Source organism: Haemaphysalis longicornis, unplaced genomic scaffold (genome assembly GCF_048455015.1).
Source record: "Haemaphysalis longicornis isolate Haplotype H1 unplaced genomic scaffold, Haemaphysalis longicornis Haplotype H1 scaffold_1, whole genome shotgun sequence".
NCBI lineage: Eukaryota > Metazoa > Arthropoda > Arachnida > Ixodida > Ixodidae > Haemaphysalis > Haemaphysalis longicornis.
In genome coordinates, this window is record NW_027526203.1 from 427,205,894 (window position 1) to 427,225,520 (window position 19,627).

The 19,627-nt window shown below is 46.3% G+C and overlaps 2 protein-coding genes across 2 annotated transcripts in view; one reads left to right on the top strand and one right to left on the bottom strand.

The window, feature by feature from the left end:
* Positions 1-19,627, bottom strand: part of LOC144155693 (uncharacterized) — a 654,708-nt gene that overhangs the window by 80,027 nt on the left and 555,054 nt on the right. The window lies entirely within an intron of this gene.
* The window catches only part of LOC144155692 (neural cell adhesion molecule 1-like), a 578,531-nt gene that overhangs the window by 54,067 nt on the left and 504,837 nt on the right, over positions 1-19,627 (top strand). Inside the window, exon 2 of the mRNA XM_077687293.1 lies at positions 566-940. Within this exon, the coding sequence (XP_077543419.1) occupies positions 566-940 (375 nt within the window). The remainder of the gene's footprint in view (positions 1-565; positions 941-19,627) is intronic.

A 19,627-nucleotide genomic window follows, 5' to 3' on the forward strand; every position in this document is an offset into this window, starting at 1 on the left:
AGCTCTAGATGCCATTTCATTGCTATTGCTGCACACCTCAAAATGCGCGACAATGGCATTTTCCTGCTTGTTACAACAGGTATAGGCAAAGAAAGCATCAGTTTGTTACATACTGCAGAAATAAGCTGCGCACAGGATAGGTAGTGCGGCGAGTTGGTGGGGCCAATTCCTGATCTCAATGCAGGTCTGGATCCGCTCACAACCTCCAAAAATTAAGCCAAATCAAAGAAATTTGCAGCCATCTCCTCGTTCAGTCAGCGACTTGTGGCCTTTTCTTAATGCCTTCGTCCTTGCTTCAGTGACTTAAGGTACGCGCACACTAGCGTCGAACTTGCCGTGCCGCCCTGCCTACGTCCGCCTGCGGCGTCGCCCGCGCTGCGGGTGAAGGCTCCGGCGCGACGCCGCTGGCGGCCGTCGGCAGGGCGGCACGGCAAGTTCGACGCTAATGCGCACGGAGCTTTACATTCCAAGCGGCGGCGACCTTGGCGAGTGTTTTTTTCGGTGCTGATGTGACTTGTGCATGGTTTCCGCTACAGCTGTGCGCGTTTTTGCCCCATCTGTGCAGACGATCCGGCGCTCGAGGAGGAAGAGCCTCCATCTTACGTGGGCCAGGAGGGCGGTCAGGTTGAGCTGCCGTGTGTCGCCCTGCGGGGAGCTTCTGGCGCCACTGCGTCTCCCGTGCGCGTCGAGTGGCACCGCCGCGGTGATCCACATCCGGAGCCCGTATATGCGGTCCACTTCGCGGGCCGCGCCAACTTGATGCAGGGCCGCCACCAACCTCGCCGGGATTGGGCGCCGCGCGCCTACTTCGCCCTGCTGGGGTCTCCTGCTGCACTCAAGGTCAAGGCACTGGGCCTGCCTGACGCAGGCCTCTACATCTGCCGAGTGACACGCGCCGACGGCCACATACAGGCGTCCGCTGTGCGGCTTTCCGTGCTCGGTGAGGGCTCCTTTGGTTTCCCGTTTTCTTCACTATAGGTTCTTTGACACACGTTCCGTTTGGAAACTGCCGCAGTAGAGTAACCCCTAGCCAGAAAGCAGGACTGGTATTCAACATTTGCGTTTCTATCAATTGTTAACGTTTCTCTGTCCTTTGTTCACTCAAGAACATATATGCACTGATTGTTGATTGCAAACAAACGTATCCGGTGTAAGGAGCGATTTGGTAGCAGCCACAGGTGATTCATAGGAAGCATTCGGATGCAAAAAATAAGTGCAAGTCGAGTCACCCAAGCAAAGGGACAATCTTTGCTGAAGAATTTGTCTTCCTCCATGTAACCTAACATTATTTTAGTTGGCATGCGTTATTGATAAAGGCGCGTCTTGAAACATGTATGTTCAAGATATTGGACCTACATGGTTCAGATGCACCGACGAAGCATTCAACCACGGGGCGTCTGAACGCGTAGCAAATATATTTTTTACCCGTACAGTAGCTTAAATCTGGTTCAGAAATACAATGGTCCATAAACAATATACTGGACAGAAGCAAGCTTATAGCTACGGTGTGTAGGAATATTTTTTCGGTTTAGTTGGGAGTGACGAGACGAGAAACCGACTGGACGCCAACGTCACCAAATTTTCAGGAGGCCGCAGTCTGTTGGGCTACTCTCTCACATTTTCGGCATCACACCATAATCGACAGGTACACATTGCTTCTTACGGGCGCCTTAAAGCGCATTCCCACGGGGTCATGCACGGGGTCATTCATGCACCCCTGGATGCACTTGAAGCTGCACGCGAGAGCCTGGATGTGGTTGAAATAACAAATGTGCACCTTCAAATTTCTCAACCATGTAGGCAATTTTATGACTTAAAATATAATCATTTTACCGAATGATCACGTCTTATATCGGCAACAAGGAATAAACGAAGGTTACATTGGGCACTGATTCTTCCGCAGAGAGCAAAAAGATTTCAACAGGATCCAAGCCCGAACTGCGAATTGTATGTGAACGAGTAGCTTTAGTGGAAGGGAAACGTGGAGCCCAGATTACGTTCCCGCAAGACAATGAACACAAACTGGGACCGAACATACTCAAACAGTCAACCCATTAATAAAACGTTATCTTACGTGTCCAGGGACAGCCGATGAAACTTAGGATGGTGATGATGATGTTGGTGAAGGTGATAGTGATGATGATGATGATGATTGTGATGATGATTATAACATAACAATCATAAGGTTTTATGGTGTATACACGACGGAATCATTGCAACTTTAATCCTTTAGTCGATCGCCTGCCCTACGATGGGTAAATTTAGTTTATCTTCTCTGCGTTCAGTTTGCCCCAAAAGCGGAAAGAAAACGCATGGAGGAGCAACTGCAGCAACAGACAGAGGTTTTGGTCAACCCAGCATGTAACCTGGTTACAGAGGAGTAAGGGCACAATGTCATTCGACATGCGGGCTCAACAGACCATGTGAGATGGCCATCGCAGTTTATCTGTAGGAGTATATATGTACCCGGGGGAATAAGCTGTCACTTTGGGGCAGAGTTTGGTTCAAAAGAGAAAGAAACTAAACCAGTCTCAATGCTGCTTTGTACCGGAAAGCGGGTGTGGGATTTACTTTACTTGTAACAAGTGCTTCAGGTGAAACCGTGGCAACTGAACTTCCAACCTCAAGAGACGAGCAACAGGGCACGCTTTCAGGGGAGTTGCTTCTTTTATTTTTGTGAATGAAAAACAACGTTTACGACATCACCACAATTTCACGGTGCGTCTGTTTTCGCGAAGCAGCCAAAAAAGGAACCACAAAAGAAATTTTAGTGTAGTGTTACCGGTTGTAATAAAACTTGCGTCTTATGCTTTGGAAACTATACTGATTGAGACGCATTATCAGGCGTTCTGAGGAATGACAGGTGCCATATAAGCTGGCGTCACGTGAGGTAGCGCTGGACATAGTGCAGGGTCTCATTAAATGTGCAGGTGCAGTAGTGATCCGGTCGCGTAAATGTATGTATGTAATCTTTTTATTATTGCGGTTAGCCAATGGATCCAGTGTATGTGTATATGCATATTGAGAGCTGTGATTAAAATTCTGTGATTGATTGATTGATTGATTGATTGATTGATTGATTGATTTATTGATTGATTGATTGATTGATTGATTGATTGATTGATTGATTGATTGATTGATTGATTGATTGATTGATTGATTGATTGTGGGGTTTAACACGCCGACGCTACACAGCCGATGAGGCGCGCTGTAGTGGAGGGCTCCGGATTGATTTCGACAACCTGGGGATCTTTAACGTGCGCCGAAATCTCGAAGACACGGGAGTTTTCGCTTTTCGCCTCCATCAGAAAAGCGGCCACCACGGCCGCGAATCGAACCTGCATCCCTGGGCTCAGCGATTGGCATTCTCGGCTTACTGCACCCACTGTGTGGCATGTGGGTGCATAGGCAGTAAGCGTGTTACGCTGCATGTAGGCTTGAAGCCTCGGCCAATGTGCACGGGAGAGCAGAGTGGCAAAGAGGGTGGAGGGAGCACAGGAGGAGGACAGAGTGGCGAGGATGGCGGAGAGAGTGGGGGAAGGAAGGTAAGGGAGGAAAAGGGAGGGGACGACATAGGGGGGAAGAGGAAGAGAAGATGAGGAAGAGGAGTGAGGCGGAAAGGGTTGTAACGAACGGGAGGGACGGGAGAAGTGAATTCTGTTCGTCAACACGAATCTATTACAGAACCGGAGTCTCACTGCTACCAGCAGACCCCATCACATCAATCGAAACGATCTGCCCCGCAGGACGGCGCATGCGATTTCACTATGTGCTGCGTGGGCACTTGCAATCAGTGGCGTCGCAGCAGTTATTCCGCACTTGAAGATGGCAAAACAGGTGTTGGCGACCCCAGGTTTAGGAAACACAATATCCGCAGCAGGGGACACTTGGACGCAAAGCGGAAGAGAAGGCCACCCGTTCGGGTCCTCATGATAAAGAAGACCGAAAGCCGATCTGCAGCGAGGCGACGGCGGCGAAACAAAGTCGCTAGGCTGGCTTGATTGCGCATGGCCGATGCGTATTTTATCATGAATATTTTGACTAAATTTATACTGCCATGAAATGCCTGCTTTTCAATTTTTCGCAAAGCTTTTTCTGTTTAGGGTAGTCAACAATGGCTCCATGCATATTCAAAGTGAGAAAAACAGCGCAAAGGACGAGACAAGGAAGAACAAAAGGACGAAACGCTGTCCTCTTTGAATCCGTACTCCACAGTGGGACAGCGGAGAACCGATCCCGGCTCCGCGCCGGGACACGGTCGGCCTGCCTACGCATGCGCACAACCGGTTTCATCACCCCGGCGCACGCAGTAGAACCTGTTCTCCATCTGGTATAAGTCGATACTCTTACGAAGTGATTTCCGTCATCGTAGATAAACCTGAGCGGGTTGCCTGACTACTTGCATGAGCGGGTAGCCGGACGTTGCGGCTACCCGCTCATGCATGCCTATCCCCAAAAAGGAAATAATTATCCCGGTACAAGTTACTTACTGAACCACAATTCAATAACGTAATTTTGAACAATCACTTTTAGCCGTCGGCTTTAACATGAGGGGCCCATTTTAATTCTACATGATTTCAGTTGTTTGCTTCGAAAAAGGACACTTCTCTGGTGAGCAAGTACATGGCAAAACTTGATTTCGTCGGAAGCAGAAACACAAATTCCAACTCCTTGGCACGCTTCTATCATTGCCAGAATCTAAATCATATCGCCAACGGCATCCCCAAAACACGAAAGGCTATAAACGAGTCAGGAAAAGCAGCGCTGAGAAGGGACGACACACTCCTTTGTAAGCCGCGCGATCACTTTCGCCTTATCCTGTGCGGCTGCTGGTGCGACGCGCGCAGCTGCGTAAGCTCCGATTTCGGGTTCACCGAAAGCACAGAGCAACCAACTGCACTCGATCGCGTTTGCGAGGGGATTTGTTCCCTTAATTAAAACCTGATTACAGGGACAGTGTACTGCCGACTTGTGGTAGCCGCCGAGCCCCGTAACGGACTGAAAAAGCAACACGCATACGTCCACTGCCACGCTCTTTTCCTTAGGCTGTTCTCATTACATGTTCAATTACACGCGGTTAGATTCGCTTCGTTACTCGCAACTCTATACAAATTATTCCAGTAGAGAAAAGGGAACTACTGGCCGTTTGTGACGTTGCACTGCGCCAGCCCGTCGGCGGCTGTAACAGAGCCAGCTCTGCCTTTGAAAGCCGGGCTGGACACCCCTGCAGCAGCCAAAATAAGAACAAGCAAAACCACGGGAAGGTGTGCGAAAGAAACAAGTACAACGACAATAGCGCATTGGTGGCTGGAGAATATATATCTAAAAAAAAATGGCGATCACCTCACTCCCATCTCAAACACAGCGCGTGGACCTGAGCTCACGCAAGGGTGTCATCGTTGAAAAATGCATAGGGCTTAAATTTCAAAGGCGCTGTCGGCCGCTTTCAGCGAGGGCGCTCGTGAAGTTCCAGCAATACCCAGGTACGCGAGAGAAAGGGACAGCGGCCCAGCTACGAACAATCCACGCATGGAAAACAATAATGTGTTCTCTGCTCCTTGTATAACGTTTTCCACGCTCGTGTCTGCCCGCTTGCATGACTTTGCTCATACCAAAAAGAGAAAGGTGATGCAAGAAGAAAAACAGCAGCAGCGACAACAACAGCAAGAACACGCCGAATCGCCATGCCTGGCGATGTCGGTTCTCTTTTCTGAAACAAGTATTTCCACCTAAGTCTTTTGTTGCGTGAAACAAACTGTTCAAATGCAAAGAACGCGGGAACGCGTGTGCGGTAAATGTACAAGTAAAGCAAGAGCAAGAACGAAGTATAAATCCTCCGGTAGTTTTCGGGGTGAGAATGGCCATCGTATCCGTGCTTCTTGTGTAGAGGAAAAATGTCTCCTGTGGGCCCTCCAGGAAAACTTCGCTTAGCAAGAGAGCGTTTCTCGACTTCGCTCTGTTTCCTTTTTCTTCTTGCTGTGATCACGCCGAACACACTCGCTACCGAGCCAAAACAACGCAGCAAGAACTCATCTGTCAAAAATGCGCTCTCCTTCCTCGCTGCTGCTCCGGTTTCTAGATGTTAAAGATGTGTCCCTCTTTTTTGTTTAAGAAAGGGTAGGCGATGGATTGGCAGTTCACTCTAACTTTCGCTTAATTGTATGTCATAACAAGCTTTTTTTGTTCGACATAATGATCTTTTAGGAAGGCGAATGGGATGTTATTAATAAGAACGATTAATTCTCTACGAGTATCTTTCCGCTGTATCTGGGTCACACTGTTTGGGGCTGTTCAAAGCGAGGCGCTGGAAATTACTCCACCGCTAGGTTCTATAAGTCCATAAACAATTGCACTCTCATGAATGTTTACGCTGCGCTGTCAAAGCGTTAAGTGGTTCCTCGCATTACTCATAAATAATGCAATTATGCGCCTGAGACGAGAAGACCGCGCATCCAAATGAATGCGTAGTTATATATTGAAGCCCGGTTGTAACAGGGAAACTATAATTAATTACAAGGCGCGCGCGAGGATGCTTCAGAAGAAAAGGAAAGGAAAACGCTTCGCACGACAAGTTGGGATGTGATACCTTTAAAGAGAAAGACATACCTTTTTTGGCAAACTGTACCGGGCGACTTCATGTGCCACCATATGAATTATCCATAGGAGGTACGTGTACTAAACAAGAAGTAACGAAGCGGACGCTTAATCATTGATTAACACCGGGCTGTGATTAGCACAAAACCATTAACATTGTATTTCGCTCTTTGGAAATAAAAAAATGGATTTAAATCGAAAGTGCGGCAATTCAAATAAAATTACCGATGTCACAGTGTCACAGCGGCAGTTAACAAGCGTGTAATGTGAGTAGCGGGCTAACTAGCAAGCTAATTACCCAGAGGCTGCCTGTTAATCTTGTAATTGTCCCTCTATTGTAGCAAGCTGCAATTGCTGGAGCCGAATACACTGGAGTTGGTGACTCGCTGGTATCAACACGTCATAAACCAGAGTGAAGACCACATAGATAATTGGCGGGAGGGATCGGCAAAGTTTAAGGGCGTCAGAAAATATCACCAGTTTAGAAACAAGTATCACGCGAGTCTGTGGCTGGGAGAAGGACGTGGTAGCATGACGTGCGGCCTCCTTATCGCGGTGGTGTTACCCTTTGCTTGATAAAATGCATTCCTGGATCAGTGCATTCTCGGCATTTCGACTCCCTCCGAGAAAAAGGAACTGAAAACCGTTTGAAATGAAACTGAGCGTTCCTCGGAGCCTTCGCAGACACAAAAGGGCTGTGAGTTGGGTGCGTTGGAGAATATTCATGATCAGCAAAAAAAGAAAGCGAGCCACAGAGGGGAGGAACGGACAAAAATTCAGTGCTTCTCCCTTCTGTGAAGAAGGATAACCAGCGAAGCTGTGGGGCATAGTTTTACAGTCATCATACCGGCTAATCGTCATATAATTTTTTTTTCAGGATAGTTCCGGTAAAACACGAGTTATCATCATTTTCTGTACCTATACTCCCTCCGTAGATGGTGATGTATTGACAGTGGAGAGTAATTCTGTAACGTTTACAACTTCACCATGAACTAACTAGTCAAGACAAGTCAATGAAGCTCTGTGTAATGGCAGAGTCGTCTTAGCGAGTAATTGCTACATAATTGTTTCAGGATTTGTTCGATAACACAAAAGTGTTTAAAACCGTGTTCTGTAACAATACTCCCTCCATAAATGGCCGTGCTTCACTGTGCAACCGACAATGTGGAAAAGCCAACTTACAAACACCTAGCTTACGCCAGCCCCTTAAAGTTCGCTTCACCTTTTACCACAAGTGCATTGCTGAGAAGATTTTTTTAGGGGCAATATAAGCCGTTTTTTTATTAAATAATGAAGACCCTAGGCCCTTGTATTCTTCTTTATGATTTTTTTTTCATACGCTGAAGGTGCGGCAGTTATACGATCCCAGTGATTTGAGTGGCCGCCGCAAAATGGCGCTAGCTGGCGTTCGACTCTTGTCTACATCGCTCTGTTGCCGGAGATAATCTGCTAGATCCTTCGCAAACAGCAGCGCTGTGTCCCGCTTTTGTGTCCAGTTTTTACCACTGATCATTAATGATGAACTTCCGATAGTGACGGTGAATTACGTTAGGGAACGTTCGAAAGAGATTACGCTGAAAAAATGGGGCAGCTTGCACTAGTGGTGCAAGGCTGGAGAAGCAGCAGACCTGGCGGCCCCTCTGGCAACCAGCTTCGCGAACTCGGCATCTGTGCTCCCCACTTCATACGCGAGCACACGTGAACTGGCGAGGAGAACAGCATGCGATAGATCACGCCCCGAACGCTGGGCAGAGTGTTCTCGATGGTCGGGCGGGCTGTCGCCGGGGGCTCGTCACGAGGTGCATGTTCACGTGCGCTCGGTATTTTTCCCTTGTATTTTTAAAGCGAAGCTTCCGTGCTCTCATTGATGGCGCGTGTAACGCGAAAACACCGAAGAGAAAGAAAAAAGCTTGCCGTGGCCGGAACCTAACCCGCGCCCTACACGTTATGAATCCGGCGTCTATCCAATCGGTCCATTTCGACATGGGCGAAGCGGTTTGGAAAAATTAGAAGACAATCGAAAAATCGGTCACGAGAAAGCTTCGCATTCAACCATCGTCGTAATTTGACGGGTGGGTGCATGATTTTCTGGTAACACGCGGCGGCGGAACTAAAAGCTTTTTAAACAGCTCTGCTGTTAAAGTATTTGATTGTTACGAGGACACCTCGACACTCCTTACGATGTAGGAAAAAAAAAAACGTTAGTGTACACTTCTTGAATGTGTCCACTCATTATCATCATCATATCATTTTCCATTTCAGTCTCCTTTTACTACTTCGCTCCGTTAGTTATTGAGCACATACCCGCATTCGTTTTGCCAAACAGAAAGGGCATTTTACGGAAACTCACTTTGCTGCTCCCCTAATTCCCACTTCCGCAATCATCATGCTCGAATTACTCATTTAGCCTTCTGTACTTGTCTCTAACACACGTTTCTAAGTCGAAGGTCACAACGCATTTACTAGGTCCACCTTCAGTTCACTAACGCCAGTGAGCTGGCGTGGTGTTAATTCTGGTCTCGCATTCATGAAACCACTTTTTCGATTTCCACCCATATCAAAATCTACCCAATATTTGTTTCAACTGAGTTAGTTTACATTGGTTACAGAAGCTTCCCCGAGAAATTTGGCTTCAGCGCGGGCATTCTTTGGACTCTTCTTTATTCTTTGAGCCATCGGCCATTTTGTGGGCCATTCACTGTCCACGACGATGACGCCGGCTTAATAACACCTTCCATAATAACGCCTTCCTTTGAAAGTCCATGTTAATATTTGCGATGTCAGGCAACTGTTCTTTGTAAGACAAGCTCGTTCACTCAAACAAGCATATAGACACCGATACATAGTGCTCATCACGCCGCCCAAAGGATATTTCAAGGACTGTGATGGAAACTGAATGGGAACACTTTGTATTGAATCTGTTGGCTTTTCGGTAGACGTTCAAATGGAAAAGAGCCCGAAACCGGGGTTCTGCTACATTTGGCATTAACTGCAACGCCGATGAATCAGGCGGCAAACTTCAGAGATGGGTATCTCAGTCCACGTGCTTAATGGGGGCATCCGAGAGACCCCAACAGCTTCCCTATTCATTGACTTCACTCCCAAAATTTCAACAAAGATGTCTCGATTAAACGTTAGCGGTTGACTTCAGTGTACTTGCACCTCCCTTCAGGCGGGACAGATATTTTCTTCGTCGGTGCGGCCACGATTTCTTTTTATTTGAAGTTGCCTCACTTCGTTACTGAGCTCCTGTTTAGCGTCTTCTTTTTGTATTTGCATTTAAATGACCCCAGCGCAGTAGCAAGCTGAGGCGTTAGCAAAGCCGAATTGTACAGTTTTCATTAAGAAGAGCGCTTTCTGTTTCTCTATGTCTCCTCGCAATCTTCATCATTAAAGGCATTGCTATTTCTTGAATCAATGTTATACACACTTTTCAAATGTATGTCGCAAATTATACTTGCTTCACGACTTTGAAGAAATGAGCTGTCCTTGAAAAAGGACTGCCTATGGTCTGAAACAAAGTAGGCCGTGCAATCTTCACTCGGAGCAAATATTTATTTATTGACTCACATTTCCGAACATCCTCGCCATTTGTAAGGCTGTCGTCGAACGAAGCTTATTTCAAATCACATTTTCGACACACTCACCTCTCCCGTTCACAAGGATAAGACACAACCCTCATCACTGGCTCTCTGCATATGACCTGAAAAATACGGCACACAGTAAGGTGCCAAAGACTGCATGCTTGTTTGCACACCGGAGCGCGTGCAGACTGAGAAAGGTAAGTGCACCTGAATCCACCGACCTAAGAATTCTAGAACCGCAAAAAAAAAAAAAAACACGAACTATGAAGGCTCTGCAAATGTTTGTCTACGTTAAGGATGCTTTCGCCTGTGTAAATAACCCTGTGACCCTTGAGCCCACATGGCCCTACATCGTAGCACCGCGCTAAAAACTTCGCGTTTTTTTAAACACCTTCGTGCTGTGCGCTTCTTCAAACCTGCGTGAGGCGGAGAACTGTGATCCTAAGGTATGAAAGCTTCAAACGTATGGAACCACAGGTGTCTGCGTAGCGGATAACCAAGGTATAGTTTTAGCGAAGGTGCGTCGTAGCAAGGACGCATTTGTACTAGAATCAGACGGCATACCGAGTTGGAATGGAGTCGTATTAGAACACTCCACTGCTCTATGTGACGTGGCAAGGAAGGTCAGAGACGAAATTTCTCACATATTATTATTATTATTATTATTATTATTATTATTATTATTATTATTATTATTATTATTATTATTATTATTATTATTATTATTATTATTATTACTCTGGCGATAAATCTGACCTTCATTTCTTTCTAAGCTGATCCCTGGACAAGTTAGAAGTTGTGGCCTTCTTTCTGAGCTTCAGGTAACATGCCCTTTTAACAAGTAAATGCCATCCTTATCGGTGCTCCTGTAACATTTTCCCCTGTTGAGGCATCAGTTAAACCTTTTATTCAGAAGATGTAGATATTTTGACAGCTTACACCATCGGTCGAGTTCAAGCACTTGCGCAGTAGTAGGTAGCTGCTATTCTCTCCCTTAAAACTGTATGGCATACTCATTTTGTCGTTCCTTCGGACGGAATTTATTTTTCTGTAGTAGTAATTGTCCTGTTGTTTTGCTGTTTGCATAATGATGTCTTGTGTTTTCATATTACGCTTTTCGTGTTAATACTAGCCCTTACACAAAAAATTCCGCGTCTTTAAAGCGCGAGGTGCTCTATATATAGCGCAAGAATTTTGAAAACGAATGTCCCGGTGCGTATGTGTGCTATTACACGCGGTCACCATCAAAGTAGTACGCCGTTCAAAGCATCCATTTGGAACTCACGCGCATACGTCTCATCACTTCGATATGCAGCCTGAGTAAATAAGTTAACGATAGGCCCCATTTTCAAGACTGAAACATTGCCTAGACCTCAATCTGATACGTCCCAACACTTGGAAATGCATTCTGAGCAGATTAGTTATCAAGAGGCATTACTTTACAAATCCTTAGTCTCAGTTAGATAATAAAGGTGTCTTAAAGATTTGCCGCTGTGGGACCCGTGTGGGCTATATGTACTACGCGTTTGCACCATCCACTCGTTGTCAGCGATTCAAGCGCTTGCTTTCTAGTTTCTTCGGGCTCTTCGGGATGGCAGTGCCGTCGTCAAGGCAAGTTTCCGTTCTCCATATTGAATGTCCCTTTCTACTGCCGTCGTAATAGGGAGGACTGTATATTCCGGTCCCAAGCTTCACTAGTAATCCACCTTCACAGAGTGGAATGCCTCGTTAAATTTTTTGTTTGTTTTCTTTGTGTTTCCTTCTTTCTCTTTTGAGATTCAGTTTCAGCTTGCATCTAAACATCCTATGATCGCTGCTCCGAATCTTACTTAGCAGCTCTACGTCTTGCACAATGCCTAGGTTGTCACTTAAAATCAAGTCAATTTAGTTTTTGTTGTACCATAGCGACTTTCCCATGTCCGTTTCCTATTTTTTTAGTTTGTAGAAGTATGTGTTCACGAACCTCAGGTTATTTGTCTGAAAATCCCGCCATCGTATCTCCTCGACTGTTTAGATTGTCTGTTCTAAAGTTTCCCACTGATCTTTCTCCCATTGGCTTCTTACCGACCTTTGCGTTAATGTCTCCCATCACAATCGTGAACTGCGTTGTTGCCTTCGTCAGTGCTGATTCGACGTCCTAGTAGAAGCTATCTACGGCTTCCTCATCCTTGCTGGTTTTTGGCGCATCTACCTGTACTATCTTTAACCTCCTCTAGTAGTACAGCTGAGCTTCTGCGTGCTTGGAACGTTGCCAGGGTCAATGCCCAAAGGCGGCCTGTCCGGACCCAAAGATTCTTAGCACCCTCTCTGCACCGCTCTTCTCACCACCGCCATGGACAGGTGTTCTACAGCTGCTGGAGACTGAGGACCGAGAGTTGAGTTAGTTAGTCATGGGAGGTGGCAGCGAACTACTACAACAGGATGGCCAGATCCTTCTCTGGTGAGGGAGGGCTGTTTGCGCCCCTAAGAGCCTTCCTAGCATGGTTGAACCTTTCTAGTGTAGCCCCTTAGGTATCCGGGATGATGGTTACTTCCGGAGCAGGCAGCACTCCATACCTGTATGGGTTGGGCACAGAGCCAGACGAAAAAGAAACAGCGAGGGCGAGAGACGTTTCCCGCGGATGGTGTTGCCGCGCACGCCTGCAGTGGTATTGAGCCAGCGTTTGTCGGTTTCGCTTTTTATACGCGTGGTTCTGGAGGAATAAGCTGAGACGCTGCCTTACTGATAAAGAGATCCACTGACGTCCAGCCGCACTGCGGTGCTCAAGTGTATACAGTTAAACCTGTATGTAACGAAGTTGACAAAACTTAGCAATTTTTCGTTACATGCGTGTTTCAAGTTACGGCTCGCGGGAATGAAGCAGAAACGAAGCCAACATGCTTACATCAGTGAAGGTGAACTCGCCCTTCATGGATTTATTTCACAGCTAAAAACTGTATGATTTGGGCCAACTGTTTTTTCGCCTGAGCTTAGGCACTACACGGCGCTCCGAGAAAGCAAGGTCAATTAGTCCCGCATTAACAAACGTAACTGAAGTATCACTTCTGCTTTTGACACTTTTCGGCGCCTTAACGCGTTACAAGAACCAAACTCACGCTGAAAGAATGCCTTTTTGCGAACGTGATGCTCTTACCCGCACTCAAGATTGTTGAGAGGGTGCTAGCCATGGGATACTATACCAGGCGGCAACATTCGTCTTTCACGCCAGCGGAAGCGGCATTTCAAATTGTGCACTTTTCTTTAAAAGGCACAGCTTTTCGTTTTCAAGCAGCAGCACTCATCACCGACGAACCGATACCACCTACAGAAGTGGAGACTCGCGACTATAGCATACACGCCGACAGGATGGCCTGGCACATTCAAACTTAGGTCTGGAATCGAAACCACACTCACACGTGGAAAGGCGCGGTAGTTTGCGGTGCAGGCGAAAAAAAAAAAAAAACGTGAGGCGTAGTCACTGTTGCTTGCCGGTGTTACTCTGCACAAGCAAAACCAGAAGTGATTGCTACGTTAGCCACGGTACGGTGCTAGCCTCTCCGTTCATCAGCATCATCATCATAATCATCATAATCATCCTCATCATCATCATAATCATCGAGAGGAATTTCGTGTTAAGGCGATTCCAGACGTTTTCATTGCTTCTGGCTCCTTACGGTAATGCTAGTGTTCGCTAAGTTAGTTCATTTCTCCGGTCGATTTTGAGTAAAAGTGCAAAAACAATGACTGATCAGCTCGCCGACTTCGTTACATCACGGTTAACCGCCGCGACGTTTCGTTACATAGAGGTCGCAAACACATGGGTTTCAAACGGGAGGGCAATGGGGAATTGATAAACTTCGTTAAATCCAGGAATTCGTTACATAGAGGATCGTTACATCTAGGTTTAACTGTAGCTACAAAAACTGGCTAGTTTGAACATAAGCCGGGCAAAAATGGTGCTGAAAGGGTATTAGTGTCCTTCGTATTTTTAGTACTATTCTAAACCAAAAAACTGTTTATCGTGCGCTCCACCAACAACGGTGACCTTTTCGCAGGGATGCGAAAAAATTAGGGAACCCTGTGCTCTCTAAAGTCCGGTACATTGGGACCACGACAAGGGTGCAAAGACTGTATTTCAGTATTTTCTTCACAAAGACCGATTACACATCTAGGCAGTCCTTGCTAGGGCGATCACGGCAAGTGGTTGCACTTTTCTGTGCACCCAGGGGTTGTCGCGTTATTCAAATTTTACCGATGCAAGCTGTGTCACCCCGGGTCTCTTCCTATTCCTAGCCCGGTGTGGGCACGGCGTTTCTGACGTAGCGCTGACCTTATTCAGGGTTATTCCCCGTCGTAACTTAGTGCCCGATGCTGCTGAAGGGCTTCTTTATCCTTGCCAACAGTCTTTGATCCTAGCCTAGCGAAATATTTCCTTTTGTTTTCGAATTTAACCCCGCTGGCATGGGCAGTTAGGTTCGCGGTTACTGGGGGTTGGTTACATCGTGTTTCGCCGAGCGCTGTTATTATACTGGCTTTTCTCGTTTCTAAGTGACTGTACGATGCAGCGAATACGTTTCTTTAACCTATTTCAACTGTTTAAAGGTACAGACAACCGATTTTTGTCGAGTACCTGTTCTCTAGCTCATATGAAAGTTAGCGTTTTATATAGTGGGGTAACAACAAGCAATTTATAAGCAAACAGACGGAAATAATTTTAATTTGGCACTAAACATTCCGAAATCTGAAAGGTGGCGTTTTGTAATGCAGAAGCGTGTCACTACATTACGTATTCTGGTCACGTGACCTGCAAACTTCGCAGCTGCTGAAACTGCTGAAACGTTTATTAACTTGTCGAAAATCTTTTAACACGAGTATCTGCATAAGCTTAAATATTATATGTATTTTTTAACATTGAAAATTTTAAAGCGGCGCTGTCTTTGCTTCTTATTTTAGGGGGGCTGTCCTTATCTGCACTTCTAGCACGAATAATTATTAAAATTGTCCGCACAACTAGCCCTGACAAGTTTCAAAGGGACAGTCAAACCGATTTTTCTAGAGTGCCTGTCGTCTAGTTTTTATGAAGGTCTGCGTTTTATATACTGAGGTAATACTGGGGTAACCGCAGCAAGGAATTTTCAGATAAACAGGCGGAAATGTATTTAATATTGCACTAAAATTTCTGAAACCTGAAAGGTGGCGCCATGTGGCGTGTAAACGTGTAAACGTTACACGCGTTAAAGCGTCTAAACGTTACATGCCCTGACAATTCCATCGATTTCAACGCGTGATTGAAAAAACGCATGAAAGAATATGAAAGGTGAAAGGTTGTACTTTATTGTTGTTTTCGCGGGGAACAAATTTTCAAATACCTCTGTTAATCGCACGAGCAGTTTAAAGTATGTTGCCGCGTGGTTCACTAACATGGTTATCGGCATTCCTTTTGGCGGGACAAGAATGGCTGGTAGGTCTGAAAATTCCGGTTTCAAAAGCTCTAGGGCGCCATCAAAGAAACCGGTTGGGATACAGGTGTTCTAAGTGATGCTCTTTCCTTTCGGACAAAGATAATATACTCGACCAAAATCGGTTGTCTGTCCGTTTAAAGGCCCCGCCGGGTGAATTACTTGCTTATTCTGCAATTTTACACAGGCGGTTTCGCCGTTAGTGCTACGGTGACTAGTTGGTTTACATGTTGGCTGTGGCTGTAACTTTGCCAAAAATGCGCATAGCGAGCTCATTTAACTTGTCAGACTATCGGAACAGAACCCCGATAACGCGGGTATGGCCTTTACGGGGCCGCGCTGTCGCGGAAGTTAGCTAGGTTTGTTTTGTCTTGACAACACGTGTGACTGGACGCTACAGGCCATCCCCGTGCCTGAAAAAAGAAAACGTTCGTATATGGAAACCTATTTGTGCTAGGAGGTTCGAATGTGGTATAAAGGTGCTCTAGAACTTTGAGTGCAAAAGGATTAGCACTTGCACTGAAGGTTTCCCGAAGAAAAGCTGAAAATTCCCGCAGCTCCGTCCAAACACGTCATCCATGACTGAAATTTCTATGAAATTTCTCGCGGAAGTAAACTCGTGAAAACTAAGAAACCCCGCGTAGAGTCAGTCAGAGAAAGGTCGAAGGAGTTTAAAATGACTCTTCAAAACAAATGCGCGCTTCTAAACGACGAGAGCGGGATCAGTGTAGACAGGCTAAATGACAACCTAACATCGGCACTCAGTGAATCAGCAGCAGCTGTGGGAGAACCAACTTGTAGGGATCAGACTGGAAACTAAGACAACGATGGAACCAATTGCTAGTCGTAAGAACATGAAAATGTCAAGTATACAGTGGATCAGATTGTATTAGTCGAGCTGTCGAAACAGACTAACAGAAGTAAAACCAATGACATTCTTGCATATAACATGTCAGTGATCGAGGAAGCGCTGCGAATAAGGGGAAGCTTGAAAGCAACTAGAGAAAACTAGCCACCGGTAAAGACAAGGATGTACGGACTCGGAGACGAGCAGGGTATCAATACGCCTAACTTGGACGAGATAATAAAGGTAGCAGAACGATTATACACCAGGCTGTATGCCAGCGATGTTAGACGAGGGGAAACTACTGAGAGTACAAGCTCAAATTGCGATGTACCACTAGTAACTAAAGAGGAAATAGGAAAGGCTCTCAACGGCATGAAAATGGGAAACGCTGCAGGTGACGACGGCATAACCGTGGATCTTCAGAGGGAGGGAGGAGATATTGCACTGAAAAAAGTGGCTGTACTATTTCCGTAGTGCTTATAGACTCAAAGAGTGTCCGTAACCTGGAAAGACGCCAACGTTATTCTGATTCATAAGAACTAAGATCCCAAGGACCTTAAGAATTCCAGACCCATCAGCCTACTCTCAGTTGTTTACAAGCTCTCTACCAAAGTTATAGTTAGCCGCATAGGTGGCAGCCTGGATTCCCAACAACCCAGAGAGCAGGCTGGGTTTAGGAAAGGGTACGAAACCATGTATCACATCCATGTCGTCGATCAAGTGATTTAAAAATCGTCAAAGTACACTAAACGCCTTCACACGGCATCTATAGATTATGAGAAAGTATTTGATTACGTACTTACCGCAGCCCTGCTAGAAGCACTAAAAGGCCAGGGAATAGAGGAGACCCACATAAGACTCTAGAAGACTATATGAGGTATGCAGAGGCTGTACAACCTTCCACAGTCAAAGCGATAAATTTCCACTCCGAAACGGAGTAAAACAGGAAGATACCATCTCGCCAAAACTATTCACAGCATGTCTGGAGGAGGTATTTAGAAATCTTGACTGGGGAAACATAGGATTAAAGATAAACGGGGAATACTTGAGTCATTTGAGGTTTGCGCACGACATAGTCGCGCTGAGTGAGACTGCAGAATAGATTTTTTTTTCAATGCGAGAAATTGCCTTACGACATAAGAGGAAGTTTTAAACGTACAAAATTGCACCCGTTTCCCGCAAAAAGCCAAGATGAGACCGTTGCTGTGGTCCCCATATCCAATGCTTAAGATCTGGGGGTTTCCCAGGATAGAGCGATGTGCTTCGGAGGCGTTGCATTCTGGTGTTTCTAAGACCTGAGCAAGTCCACAACAGGTATTCAACGTCAGCTTCTGACGCAGGAGTCACACAGAAGGGGCAGGTGTCCGCAAACGGGGAGTGATATCGGGCACGCCAAGCGTGGCTAGCTGCAGGGGATAACGCCACCCCAACTCGAACCTCCGCAGCAGGACCTCCTTCGTTGAGTGAGCCCACAGGGGAGGTTAGTTCCACGCGGTGTAAGTAAAGCACGCGTGGTTCGGCAGAGGTCCTCCTTTTCCACGAACAGTTCTTCAATGGTGGATACTGGAAGAAGTGGTAGCGGCCGTGGGAGGTCTCTTCGGTGGCAGTCGCGATTTGCCGTGGTGTGGGTAAGACGCATGTCCTGGCGAATCCACAAAACACGGACAGGTCATCGGTAGGTGTTCATAATCACGTGAATGCATGCAGTCAGTCTTGTACACCGCGCAACGCGACGTAAACCCGAATCGCTGCCATTTAGTCTGCGAAAATTTCCAGCTTCACCCCACTAGTAACTGTCGATGCAAGCGCATACAGATCATCCCGAATGGCAGTACGTTCTGCTAGTAGGCAAGGTAGAGCACGGAGGATCTCGTTCATGCAGCTCTGGTTCAAGGCAGGGTAAGCGGGACGAGTCAAGGCCGTGGTGACATGCAGCCGTATGCCGTGGCGTCCACGAAAGCCTGGACAACCGGTTGTGTCGCAGGCGCCCAGTCTGGGACATAAAGAACGGTGTCCGGGGGCTCATGAAGTCCAGAGGTACGGACATGTAGCCTTGTCAGAGCGTTGTCTTCCGTCACCTGATGATAGAATCAAGGCGGGCTAGATGCTTGAGGAACTACAATCAGAAAGCACGGCCATGAGGCTAAAAATATATATGAACAAATCTAAGCTAACGAGGAATAAGCATGCCACGAAAATCTTCTTCAGCTTAGGAAACGAAACGCTAGAAGAAATAAGAGAATATAACTACCTCGGACAGCTGGTTAGTGTTGACCCCAATGACGAGAAAGAAATCCGGCGAAGAATAGGTTAGGGGGCGGCACTGGGCAAGCACTCCCAAATAATGAAAAGTAAGCTACCTCTGTCTTTCAAAAGAATAATCTACAACCAGTGCATCCTGCCGGTTATGCCGTGTGCCGCCGAAACTTGGTGCGTAACTAAACTAGAAAACAAATTTAGGTCGGCTCAACGGGACATGGAACGAATACTGTTAGGTATAACACTCAGGGACAAGAAACGTGCTACCTTAATCAGAGAAGAAACCAGAATTGACAATATCACAGTTCAAATAAAGAAAAAGAAATGGACTTGGGCTGGCCATGTAGTGAGACGAACCGAAAACCGGTGGGCAATTAGGGTAACAGAATTGACGCCAAGAGATGGGTATAGAAGAAGGGGAAGGCCAATAACATGATGGAGGGATGAAATACGGAACTTCGGGGGTAATCTGTGGACTTGAGCAGTGCAGGACCAGAGCTTTTGTAGGTCAGTGGGAGAGGCCTTCGTCCTGCAGTGGACCTGAGTAGGCTAAAGGTGGTGATGATGATGATGATGACGATGATGGTTTCTTTGTGCGCAGTTAAAGGCCTACCGACTGTTCTTACACGCACATTAAAGAACGAAGAACTCTTGATTGATTGATTGATTGATTGATTGATTGATTGATTGATTGATTGATTGATTGATTGATTGATTGATTGATTGATTGATTGATTGATTGATTGATTGATTGATTGATTGATTGATTGATTGATTGATTGATTGTGCACTGTCCGTTAAAGGGATCAAAGCGTAGCTTCTAGAATCAGTAGCGTGGAGCGATAGCAGTCAACCAGGGAGGAAAAAAGAAACTGGAAAAGGCCGCGGCGTACACGTATATATA